The 13,463-nt window shown below is 39.5% G+C and overlaps 1 protein-coding gene across 1 annotated transcript in view; it reads left to right on the top strand.

Annotated features, from left to right (window-relative positions):
- PIWIL4 (piwi like RNA-mediated gene silencing 4) overlaps window positions 1–13,463 on the top strand; it is a 277,179-nt gene that overhangs the window by 99,879 nt on the left and 163,837 nt on the right. Inside the window, exons 7-8 of the mRNA XM_089687941.1 lie at window positions 920–1,104; window positions 5,311–5,383. Coding sequence (XP_089544067.1) covers window positions 920–1,104; window positions 5,311–5,383 — 258 coding nt within the window. The remainder of the gene's footprint in view (window positions 1–919; window positions 1,105–5,310; window positions 5,384–13,463) is intronic.

The raw sequence follows: 13,463 nt of genomic DNA, 5'->3' as shown, positions 1-13,463 counted from the left end.
CATGACAATGACCCAAAACATACCGCCAAGGCAACAAAGCAGTGGCTCAAGAAGAAGCACATTAAGGTCATGGAGTGGCGTAGCGAGTCTACAGGCCTTAATCCTATAGAAAATTTATGGAGGGAGCTGAAACTTCGAGCTGCCAAGCAACAGCCAAGAAACCTTAAGGATTTAGAGAAGATCTGTAAAGAAGAGCGTACCAAAATCCCTCCTGAGATGTGTTCAAACCTGGTAACCAACTACAAGAAACGTCTTACCTCTGTGCTTGCCAAGAAGGGTTTCTCCACCAAGTACTAAGTTATGTTTTTCTTGGGGATCAAATACTTATTTTACTCACTGAATTGCAACTCCATTTATAACGTATTATTTTTTTTTTTATTTTTGGTTGATATTCTGTCTCTATTATTTAAAATACACCTATGATAAAAAAATTATAGACCCTTCATTTCTTTGTAAGTGGGCAAACTTACAAAATCTGCAGGGGATCAAATATTTATTTTCCCCACTGTAGACCCAGTGAATTGACTGGCTTCAGGTGATACACAAAGGTAAAACAAATCCTCCTACATAAATTGTACCTATTTATCTGCTGTCTTCTCTTCTCTACATCTTTTCAAAGTGCAGAATTTATGAATCTTATCTGAGAGTTCAGAAAAAATTGGTGCAGAGCTGAAATTACACACTAATCTCACATAGTGGGGTAGGTTTATAGAGGAGGCACCCATTGGGCATGTTCTTAAAAACGTTGCCAGTGTTCAATCCCGTGAAGGTACAAGCCTGTAACTCGGGGTCTATGAATACTTTGCTGTACAGTATCCTGTACTGTACTCAAGATATGGAATTTTTAGGCAAATCAGAATACCTCTTTTTCTTCACCTTGTATTCATTCTGTCTAAGACATTTTTTTTTCTTCTGTCAGTGTCAACCTGCAACAGCTGCTGACTGGGGCCGCGATACTCGGGATTCAAGGATGATCACTGCAGAGCCCCTGAAAAACTGGCTGCTACTTTTCAGCCGTCGCAGTGAAGACACGGTGGAAAACTTGATCTACAGTCTACAGAAGGTTGGCAGAGGAATGGGCTTCATTATTGAACAACCCAAAATGTAAGGATTTATAGAATAGACTACATTAGAAATTAGGGCTGCAACTAATGATTATTTTCATAATCGATTATTTGGCCGATTTTTATGTCGATTAATCAGTTAAGTTAAAAAAAAGTGTGGTGTAGCCACGCCCCGGTGTATAATTTGTAAAGTTTTTTAAAAAAAGTAAATTTTGTTCTTGAATATCTTTATGCAGTGGTAAATACAATTAACCAGCTACATGGTTGGGGAATAAAATATCGAATCCACTCTCAGAATAACAAACAGCAGAGATATACAGTATACACTGGTTCAGTCTGGTAGACTCAGAGATCAAGATTTTTATTTAAAGAAAAAAAAAAATTAAACACTGGTTTGCAGATTTTTAGACAGGACTGTAATATAATAGTAAGCATGACAGATTCCGATGTCATAGGCAGGTAGCTTGATACAAGCTACATGCACCTGCTGTAACTTATGCTGGCCATACTTTGAAAGTGTTACTTTTAAGAAGGTTTGTTAGATTCTCTAATCTTTAGGTCAAATCAGCATTCGTTTTCAAACAAAATGAAGCAAAATACAAGACGTTTCTTGATCGAACAAATTTTCGGACATTATATGTGGATTTTCGTTCAGAAATTACATTCATTTTAAAATTGAATGTTAAAAGAAAGTGAAATTTTTTAACAACAATCGTCCATTCAGCGAATGTACAAAGAGTTTTTGTTTGAATATTCTCGTGTGAAAAGCAATACGTATATGGCCAGCTAAGACATTTAGTAGCAGCCGTATGCCTTTTTTTATCACCTGTCATGATGGCACTCAAAATAAAATAGCACATAATCACTACCATAAGGGTTTATTTACGCTGTGAACAGTGAAATTGATCACATAAATATATATATATATATATAATACATATATTTATACACCCACAAACACACACACATACTTATTCTCACAGCTCAGCATAAATGAGTACACCCCAAAAAATGTGTCAAAAAACCTTTACTTTCTTTTCAGAATCAACATTTTCAATGAGACACTGTACTACAAAATACTCCCACACATGTGGGCCATTGATTGCAAACAAGAATTATTAATTTGCACACACAAAGTATTTTTACTAACATTCATTCAAGACCATATTGAAAAAATGAATATACCCCAATGAAAGTCTTAGGAGCAAAGCAATATTTTAGACCCCAAAATCCTACCTATTTAACAAGATTTCAACTACAGGTGAGTCTATTCATTAAACAGGTGTCTAGCAGACAGTTGATTATAAAAGGGTGTTACTTAAAGAAAATCCCATCCCATTTCATGCTGTCACCACATGGAAGAGAAATACCATAAATTAATTTCTTTGCACAAGAAAGGTGAAGGCTACAAGAAGATCAGCAAAGCTTTGCTTATCAGTCATAATATTGTAGCAAAAGTGAAAAAAGGAACTGAAACTATTTCTCAGAGACATCCAGGCTGTCCACGGTAGTCAACACCTCGACAGGAGCGTCTTCTGAGAAAGGTTGAAGAAAATCTCCATGGAAGTTCACTGCAGTTAGCTAAAGAAATAGAAAGTGGGGTGATTGCTTCCTGTGGCACAATACAGCATGCACTGCAGAGGAATGGCATGCATGGGTGTCATCCACAAAGGAATCCTCTCCTAAGCCCATGCACAAACAAGCCCACCTAGAATTTGCCAGGGCTCATACTGAAAAAGAAGACTGCTCTGAAGTGGTGAGACCAAAATAAATGTGTTTGGGACTTATGGCTTCATAACTGTATGGTGTCGCAAAGGTGAGGAGTACAAAGAAAAATGCTACAGTGAAATGTGGTGGCAGTGTTCTTCTGTAGGGCTGCATGAGTGCTGCTGGTGTCGGGGAGATGGTATCATGAATTCACCGATGTACTGCTCTATATTGATAAAGAAGATGCTAATCCAGTTGCAATACCTTATATTACTTCTAGTCCATCATCCTCCAGTTTCTCTGGGTTCATATGCTGATCTTCCCTGCACAGAGCACTTAAAGTAATTGTAAACCTTTTTTTTTTCTAAACTTCAATCTTGTCATACTTACCTAATCTGTGCAATTGTTTTGCACACAGCAGCCCTGGTTGTCCTCCATTTAGCTTCCTCTCCAGTGCTTCTGGCTCATCTTGCATTCAGGATGCCCCTATAGTAAGCTGCAAAGTACAGGCAAAACTCGAAAAATTAGAATATCGTGCAAAAGTTTATTTATTTCAGTAATGCAACTTAAAAGGTGAAACTAATATATGAGATAGACTCATATCTGGCGTTGCCATTTGCACTCCCGTAGTTTTCACGCCCCTCCCAGATGGCTTCATATTGCCCGTCAGTACAACAGTAATCAAATTTGACCCCTTGATTGCCAGGAACACGCTCATACACAATTAACCTCCATTGCTAATATAGTGTCTGAACGGATCAATATCTTTGATCAGATCAGCATTATACCAGCGTTCACATTAGTATAACGTACCCAAAATTGCAGTGTTAGCGGGATCAGCCCTGGCACCTGCCAGCCTGTACGCAGAATCAGGCCTGATCTCTGTTAGCACTTGTTGGTAAATTTTGATGACTCTCATATGCAGCACAGTGCCAGTACTAGTGCCGCGCTACCTTTTGGTGAACTGGCGAGCAGCAGTGGCCTAGCACATCCTGTTCTTTCACATACCTCTTTGATTGTAAGCTCCAAGGGGCAGGTCCCTTCTAACCCTCTTGTATTGAACTGTATTGTTACTGTATTGTCTCCCTTTATATTGTAAAGCGCTGAGCAAACTGTTTGCGCTGTATAAATCCTGAATAATAATAATAATACCAGCACTGCAGTATCACTTGCCGACGTGGTGAGTCCCATAAGTCCAGTACAAGCCGGTGCGGTGGTGAGCACAAGTATTGTCCCGCAACCACCAAGAATTCACACACAGGCCCGTAGAGCCCCTAGTATCCTTCCGGATTTGCTTGCAAATCCCGATTGGCAGCCCACACCCGTACTTCCTCCATTCACTGCCCAACCCGGAATTCAGGTGGAATTAGCAAATTTAACTCCTCCCCTTGATTTTTTTGGAGCTGTTTTTCACGGAAAATCTGTATGCATTGATTGTGGATCAAAGCATTTTATACGTACAACAATTTATCGCCGCCAACCCAAATTCAAACCTTTCCAGACCATTCACATGGAAACTCATTTTGGTTTCCGAATTTATATTTTTTTGGGGCCTAACCCTCAACATGGGCATTACTGAAAAAAATGAATTGCGACCCGATTCTTCATATGTCCGTGTTCTCTGCTGCCCTGGCCAGGCATAGATATGAGAGTATAACGTGTTTTATGTATTTCAACGACAATACACTCTGTTGTCCTCGAGGGGACCCTGAATTTGTCCCGCTCCACAAAATTCAGCCCCTCGTAAATCACCTTAACCAAAAATTTGCATATGTCTATACTCCCCAGCATAAATCTGCATTGATGAGTCCCTCATTCATTTTTCTGGCCGCCTTGCATTCAAACAATTTCTCCCCAGCGAGCGTGCCAGATATGGGGTCAAGATGTAGAAGACCTGTGAGAGGGCAACAGGCTATACATATAATTTTCAAATTTACGAGGGAAAAGATAGTCATGTGGAGCCCAACGGATGCCCAGACTACATGGAGAGCAGTGGCAAGATAGTTTGGGATTGTGTGTCATCCTTTTTCCATATGGGGTACCACTTATACGTAGACAATTTTTATTCACGCATGCCACTATTTAGACATTTGTACAATCTTGTTTATAGCCCGAAAAATAAAAAGAGCAGAGGTGATCAAATACCACCAAAAGAAAGCTCTATTTGTGTGGAAAAAAAGGACATAAATTTTGTTTGGGAACAGCATTGCATGACCGCGCAATTATCAGTTGAATTAGTGCAGCGCCGAGTAGCAAAAAGAGGCCTGGTCATTAAGCGGCATAAATCCTTCAGAGGGCAAGTGGTTAAACAGAATACAGTAAGTGAATGTTGTCAACCTAACACAAAAAGTGTGTTAGTGCCTACAGTCTCCTTTTTTTGTTTTTTGTTTATTTTCACCTGGTGATCCAGCCACTATGTCGAAGGACTGGTAATTTGGAATATATTTCATTTTTGTTCTTTGTTTTAAATACTTTTATTGGTGTTATTCAAGCTGTTATGTTGTATTCTTATACATTTTAGCTTTATTTTGTCTTTTAGAATAAAAGTAGAAGATAGCACATCTGCCTTTACGCATGCTCTGCAACAACTTGTGCATCGAGATCTTCAAATGGTACGTGCTAAGTTTTGAAACATTCATAAGCTGATGGTCAACTCTCCCTTAAATTGGCATTGTTTATGAGCAGAATCTGTTAGACTTTTCATTGTCTTCTCATATCATAGGTATTCTCACTCACCTTTGAGTTTTCCCTTTGCATTGTCCACAGCTGCCTGGTCAAATAATACACATCCAGAACTAATCAACATGGTTTTTGATTATGTGATCACTATGAAAGCCAATCATAATCATCCAAAATCAAGGTGGGATGTGCAATTAAGTTGCCTCTGTACCTTGTACAGGTTGAGACACTGTAACAGAAGCATCCAGAAGGCTATAGCTGTTAAAATGATGTACCAAGTGAAAAAATATAGGTACATAGCAGACATAAAGATGATAGTGTTGAAGTCTACGATGGACAAATCTTGTTATATTTTTCTGGCTTTTTCAAGGCCAGCTTGCAAACTTTTGTTAGAAGGCATGAATAAGTGAGCACTGCCATGAAGGACATGTACCAATGCAAAATTCGTTTATTTAGGGAATGTCTTTCAGTGGGGAGCGGGACTTTTAACCACTTGCCCTTCTGAGGATTTACCCCCCCCCCCCCCCCCCCCCCTCCTGACCAGGCCGGTTTTTTTTTCATTTTAATTGACAATTGCGCGGTTATGCAACACTGCACACAAATAAAATTTGCATCTTTTTATTCCCACGAATTGAGCTTTCTTTCTGTGGTATTTGATCTCCTGTGCGTTTTTTATTCTTTTGCGCTATAAAAAAAAAGACTGACAATTTTGAGAAAATAAACAATATTGTGATTTTTTGATTACTAAAAATGTCCAGTAAAAAAATTTAAAAAATCTAATTTCGTCATAAATTTTGGCCAAAATGTATTCTGCTACATGTCTTTGCTAAAAACAAATCCCAATACGCGTACATTATTTGGTTTACGTGAAGGTTATAGCGTTTACAAATGGTGCTATATTTACTGTGATTTTTTTTTTAAATATTTACTAGTAATGGCGGCGATCAGCGACTTATAGTGAAACTGTGGAAGGCATTCTGACACTGGGGGGGAACTGACTTGGTGTCACTGACATCCCCAGTGACACCAATACAGTGATCAGTGCTAAAAAAAAAAAAGTACTGACACTGTAGTAATTGCACTGGGCAGGAAGGGGTTAACATGAGGGGCGATCAAAGCGTTAACTGTGTGCTTTTTTACATAGTGCTGCGTCCGTGTGCGTCACTGTAAGCACACTGCTTTGGATGCACAGCCATCCAAAGCAGTGTGTCCGAGCTGACAGGGAGAACTATTTTGGTTACAAACAGTTCTCCCCCCCACCGGAGATGCTCTGCAATCACTGGGTGCCAGCGAGCAATCACCGGCCGGGACCCTACCCGGAAATGCAAACTCATGTATATATACGTGGTTTTGCGCACCCCTTTCGCCCTGTAGCAATATTTCTGCTATAAGGTGGCGGGAAAGCGGTTAAAATCTTACTTTTTCAAAAGGGATGTAATCGTTTGTGGAGCACGGTATATGATCTGCTTCTCGTTATTGAACTGTTGTATAACACTAGTCAGACAGTCTAACAATAATTCAGAAGTCAAGAAACGTGAGACATCAGATCTGTATGTATTCTTTGTTCTGAATAACTTTGTAAAACTACAACATAAATACAAACAAAACGTGTCAGTACATTAAACATTATAGAACAGCTTCATCCTACCAGTGAGTGTACTCACGGACAATTCCACCATAAGTCCAGGAATAGCTTGGAGCTTCACTGTATGCTTGCTAGTTTCAGAAGCAGTCACGAAATGGAGGACAGGAACTTCCAGGTTGGAGGTTATTGCCTCTGTGAAAATTACCACTTCCTGACAAATCCTGATATAACTAGGCATAACTAACTCTGACCACTAGATGGCAGCAACATAACATAACATTGCAGTATAATCCATTACATACATTTATTTTCAACAATATGGGCAGAACAGTATATGTATATACAGTCAGGTGGATGACTGAAGAATTCTTTCCCTGGTGAAGAAAACACCCTTCACAACAGTTGGCCAGATCAAGAACACTCTCCAGGAGGTAGGTGTATGCGTGTCAAAGTCAACAATCAAGAGAAGACTTCACCAGAGTGAATACAGAGGGTTCACCACAAGATGTAAACCATTGGTGAGCCTGAAAAACAGGAAGGCCAGATTAGAGTTTGCCAAACGACATCTAAAAAAGCCTTCACAGTTCTGGAACAACATCCTATGGACAGATAAGACCAAGATCAACTTGTACCAGAGTGATGGGAAGAGAAGAGAATGAAGAAGGAAAGGAACTGCTCATGATCCTAAGCATACCACCTCATCAGTGAATCATGGTGGTGGTAGTCTCACATAACCTTTTTGTGATAACCATAAATTAAATATAATAAATTCATATAATCAAAACTAAAGAAAAAAATAAAATAAAAATCTATAAAAATATGTGAATTGTGTCCAAAAAAATTTTTTTTTTAAAATAGTAATTGTGTCCAATGTCCAAATCCCAATTTTCCACCTTGATGCAGTTAGAAGGAAAACAATCCTAGATATTCTGAAATACCTCAAAAGAAAAGAAAAACCATAGTGCATTATCTTTTACATATATAACACATTTTAGTAAACCACATGTACACCACCAAAAAGATGGCCGCGGCGGCACTTCCGGTTTGGCGTGTGATGCAGTCCGGAAGTGACGAAACGCGGTAGGGGAGTGACGTCAAGATGCACGCCAAACCGGAAGTGTCGCCGCAGCCATCTTTTTGGTGGTGTACATGTGGTTTACTAAAATGTTTGTAAAAAGCCATTGAAGGAGTAATGCTGAGAGCCGGATTCTGCTTTCTTTTATGTAAGTTTGGATTAAATTTGTTCCTTTAATATGGATTCTGCCTAAGAGCCTGTTTATTTTCATGAGGATATTGGAGGATTGCCCCTGAAGTAAAGCATTGGAAAGGAAGGAGTACTTTTGATAGCCCATGCCTGAAAACAACTATAAGAGGGTAATAGTACCTGGTATCATTTGTGGCTGGAATAAAAAAGGGTACTAGTACCTAGTATCCTAGTATCACTATTCACTAGGGGTTGTGCACAGAGTGTTTTTTTGGAATTGAAGTGGTTGATCACAAAGTGTAAGGTTATATAGTGATCACAGAGTTTTCACTTTTTGGGTTTGAATTTTATATAAATTAAAAGAGTATTTGTATAAGTTTTTTTTTTTTTTTTTTTGCACAATTTAAGAGTGATTGTTGTGTTGAGCACTGAGTGGAGTGTTATATATGTAAAAGATAATGCACTATGGTTTTTCTTTTCTTTTATTTTGAGGTATTTCAGAATATCTAGGATTGATTTCCTTCTAACTGCATCAAGGTGGAAAATTGGGATTTGGACATTGGACACAATTGCTATTTAAAAAAAAATTTTTTTTGGACATAATTCACATATTTTTATAGATTTTTATTTTATTTTTATTTTTTCTTTAGTTTTGATTATATGAATGTATTATATTTAATTTATGGTTATCACAAAAAGGTTATGTGAGATTGTATACTTTCTAGGGAGAAAGTGTGACTTTTTGTGGGAGTACAAAAAAGGAATTTGATTGATTAAATGGTGGTGGTAGTGTCATGGCGTGGGCATGTATGGCTGCCAATGGAACTGGTTCTCTCGTATTTATTGATGATGTGACTGCTGCCAGAAGCAGCAGGATGAATTCTGAAGTGTTTTGGGCAGTATTATCTGCTCATATTCAGCCAAATGCTTCAGAACTCATTGGACGCCGCTTCACAGTGCAGATGGACAATGACTCAGTATTCTGCAAAAGCAACCAAAGAGTTTTTTAAGGGAAAGAAGTGGAATGTTATGCAATGGCCAAGTCAATCACCTGACCTGAATCCAATTGAGCATGCATTTCACTTGCTGAAGACAAAACTGAAGGGAAAATGCCCCAAGAACAAGCAGGAACTGAAGACAGTTGCAGTAAAGGCCTGGCAGAGCATCACCAGGGATGAAACCCAGCGTCTGGTGATGTCTATGCGTTCCAGACTTCAGGCTGTAATTGACTGCAAAGGATTTGCAACCAAGTATTAAAAAGTGAAAGTTTGATTTATGATTATTATTTTGTCCCATTACTTTTGGTCCCTTAACAAGTGGGAGGCTTATATGCAAACTGTTGTAATTCCTACACCGTTCACCTGATTTGGATGTATATACCCTCAAATTAAAGCTGACAGTCTTTAGTTAAAGCACATCTTGTTTGTTTCATTTTAAATCCATTGTGGTGGTGTATAGAGCCAAACATGTTAGAATTGTGTCGATGTCCCAATATTTATTGACCTGACTGTATATGTGTGTTTGTGTGTGTGTGTTTTTAATTCATTTTGTCAGAATCACAGAGGTACAAAGTAGTGGTGCATCGAAATGAAAATTCTGGTGCCACAACCGAAAATTCATAATGCACTTGGCCAAAAACAGAAACCAAAATGGACAGTTTTAAAATAAATAATTTTATATATATATATAATTTGTATGTATGAAGGAATTTAATTTTTTTTTTTTTAACATTTTTTAATTGGATGTGTTTTATATCAGAAAAGGTAAAACATTTTTTTTTTTTATCTGTGGTCTCTTTCTTGGCACAAAAATATAAACAAAACAGTGGTGATCACATTATTTTAATTTGTGTACAGTTGCATGTACATGTACAGTTGCAATTGTCATGTAAAGTAACACAGCGCCGTATAGCAAAATATGGCTTGGTCATGAAGGGGGTAAATCTTCCCATAGGATATTTACTTATCTGCTCGACTGGACCAAGGCGAAAGGCAGTCAGCAATCTGGTACTCTAAATTGACTCGAAAGACTTGACACTTGGACATGCTTAGATTCTAGTGAAGTGGATCTATGCCTTCCTTTCACTGAGCATTCTGTCTGTCCTGCGCCACAAAATAGAGCAAGAGCGGTAGACAGTGATTTTTTTTGGCACCTAACTGACCAAGAAGAACCTAGTTAATAGACAACCTCAGATGTCGTTCAAATGTTCCAAGGCCTCTTCCAAACAGTGTAGATCTGCTATCTCAAGGGTCCTCTATTCCACCAGCTTTACAGTCTCAGGTTTTAACAGAATGACTGTTGCAGTCCAGGTCCTAATGGATGGAAGGTTTTCTGAGCTTGTGATTCCTGTTTTATTAAAAAAGCAAGAAAAGCTACTTCCAGGAAGATTTAATATTGTACCTAATAATCTTATTTTGCCTGATGTGAGCATAGGCATTTTAATCCCTCTCATTCTAGCCTTCCTACAAACAGATCTTGACCAGAATCTAACACCCTGAAGGATCAAGTTTCAGATTTACAGTATCTGTCCTTTTCCAAAGTCCTTTGGCCTCTAATTCCATATTAAAACCTTTATTCAAGGCGTTTCTTACATCAGGACACCTTTCCAGCGCCTTGTGCTTCCTTCAGACCTTAACTTGGTTCTCTCTGCCTTGCAGAAACCACACTGTGAACCCATCAGTATTCCCTTAGAAATTCATGCCATTAAAGTAGCCTTTCTGATCCGTCACATTTGTCAGACATGTCTCTGAACTAGCAGTCCTTTCTTATAAAGAGCCTTTGTTCATACTTAGTGTAACAAGGTTTTTTTACTCCCTATATCAGTGGTGAGCCACTGCTGTCCTCCAGCTGTTGTGGAACCACATTTCCCATGCAGCATTGCAAGACTAACACTTACAAACATGACTTCCAGAGGCAGGGGCATGATGGGACTTGTAGTTGTCCATGCCTGGTCTAGACCAACCTTTCTTCATGCTTGTGCCCTGCTCATAGGTACTGAAAGGAAATTTCTCTACATTGCCTTGACATAGACAGAGACATTAAAGTGAATCTATAAGCTATTGCTTCTATCAAACAGATTCCAGTTTTTTTTTTCGTTGGGTACTCACAAAGGGCCCCCGCTTCAAAATCCACCATTGCAAATTCAAGGGGCAGAGAGAGTCCTACCGCCCCTGTTTTCCCTCTAGACCAGGGTTGTCAAACTCAATTTCATTGTGGGCCACATAAGCATTATAGTTGTCCTCAAAGGGCCGGTTGTATCAAGAGCCCCCCATCCTCCCTTATATCACAATGCACCCCCCTTACCTTGTGCTTCTTCCGTGAAGCTGGGGGTGGAGCTGGGAAGCAGAAAGTGCAAGATCTAGAGGAGGTCCGGAGGAGGGCTATAGTCAGCTTATGGAGTCTGCTGAAAGCTGAGACCAGGGAGGCGGAGACAAGGGAGTGCTGCAGCTGTACACAGAGGCGCAGGATCTGTAGGAAAAGTTCTTTCCTTCTTCATGCTGCTGACTGCTGGGGTAGTGGATGCACAGCTGCAGGAGAGGTGTGAGGGCCACATGATATGTCCTGGAGGGCCGAATTCGGCCCACAAGACTTGTGTTTGACTCATGTGCTCTAGACTGCTAAGCTGTGTGTAAACATGCGCAGTATAACCAGTGATGTCATGAAGGTTGGGGGTTGTACCCTGTAGTGATGGGGATTACAGGTTGCAGTGGATCTTCTGCTGGTGGATATACAGGTCACGGCAGAGGCTTCTTTTTTGACTACAGGGCGCAGCTGAAACTCCATTGGAGTGGGACAGGTCACAGCAACGCTTTTTTGTGGGACTACTGGTCGCAGCAAATATTTCAATGGCCACACAACCTCCTGTATGGCTTATTGGTATATTGTTCGCTCAGCTTACTTGGACCACTGTTTTTTCAGCAAAGGTTCCTTATTACTTATTATTTAAAGCTTCCTTTCCCTGTTTGGGTCAGCCTGGCAACCAGCTAGTGGCTATTGGTGTATGTCAAAGCTTTAAGGCGTGGGTGGTTATATCCAGAAGGTTACTCTGGGTAAAAGTACACTTATTAATGCTTAAAAAGAAAGCAGAGTCTACGGTTTAAAAACCTATCTCCAGCAAGGAGTCAGTGAATATCAAAAATGCTTGCCTACACATTTCATTATTTCCACTGGTTTGCTCTTTGCTGTGGAGAACTGCCACTTACAGTTTGTGGCTCTGCTATTCACCCTGTCCATAGCCCCCTGTGTTTTTTTAAGATCCTGACTCTGTTTTTAGTGGTTTCTTTGTTCCTGGGGTATTTTTATTATAGGTTACCTAGATGACTTACCCCTGAGAGATCAGTCCACTTCTCTTTTGGAGACTAATGGATGTTACACAGTGCACTCTCTGGAAAGGTTTGATTGGGTTCAAAATCCATAGAATTCTACCCCAATCCAAAGGTTGAAATATATTGGCCTGATTCTGACCACCATCCAGGCAAGAGCAATCCTTCCTCTGGACAAACATCTTAATCTTATTAGTGGATCTCTCGTAAGAAAGATTGACAAATCCCTCAATTTTTTTTTTTACGTGAGTGTTCTGGGGATGAAGTTAGTCTTCTTCAAGGCCATTCCTTTTGTCTAGTTTCATTCCAAGCCCCTCCACAAAATGTCTTGAGGATATTGGACAGGAGGACGCAGTAATTGGTTTCCAAAATGTCATTAAACCCCAGCGGGAGGCCTCTGGACAAGTCGATTTACTTAGGAATGTTGTAGATGGTAAAATAGTTTCTTCCTATGCACTGGAATGTCCTGATAAAGGATACCAGCCTGCTGGACTTAGGTGGAGTTCCGGACCACCTTTCCGTTCAGAAGACTTGGTCTCCACATAATATAAACACTGGTGAAGCGCTAGTACTAAAAAGATAAATGACATATAGAATACAAATAAACAGCAACAAATAAAATACATAAAAGTGTAGTGGACCTATAAAGTGCAAATCCACTTGAATGAACTAAAGTGCTACAAAAAGTGGAGTAGGTGAACCTCTAATAATACACATAATCCCTTTCCTTATGGAAAAAGATAAAAAGATCAACCCCCCGTCCACACAGGTCTTTTGGGTCTCGAGTTGGTGGGATTGCATCATAAAATTGCCCTTTTTGCAGACGATATTATATGTATCTCTCATCTCCATTTGTTTCTCTCCCTATCCTCTTGTCGCTTCTGACTGATTTTGCTCATCTC

Source organism: Staurois parvus, unplaced genomic scaffold, assembly GCF_062004578.1.
Source record: "Staurois parvus isolate SC_StPar_1 unplaced genomic scaffold, SC_StPar_1.0 ptg000440l, whole genome shotgun sequence".
Classification (NCBI taxonomy): domain Eukaryota; kingdom Metazoa; phylum Chordata; class Amphibia; order Anura; family Ranidae; genus Staurois; species Staurois parvus.
The sequence above is the reverse complement of the archived record's forward strand: the minus strand, read 5'-3'. Positions and strand labels throughout refer to the sequence as shown.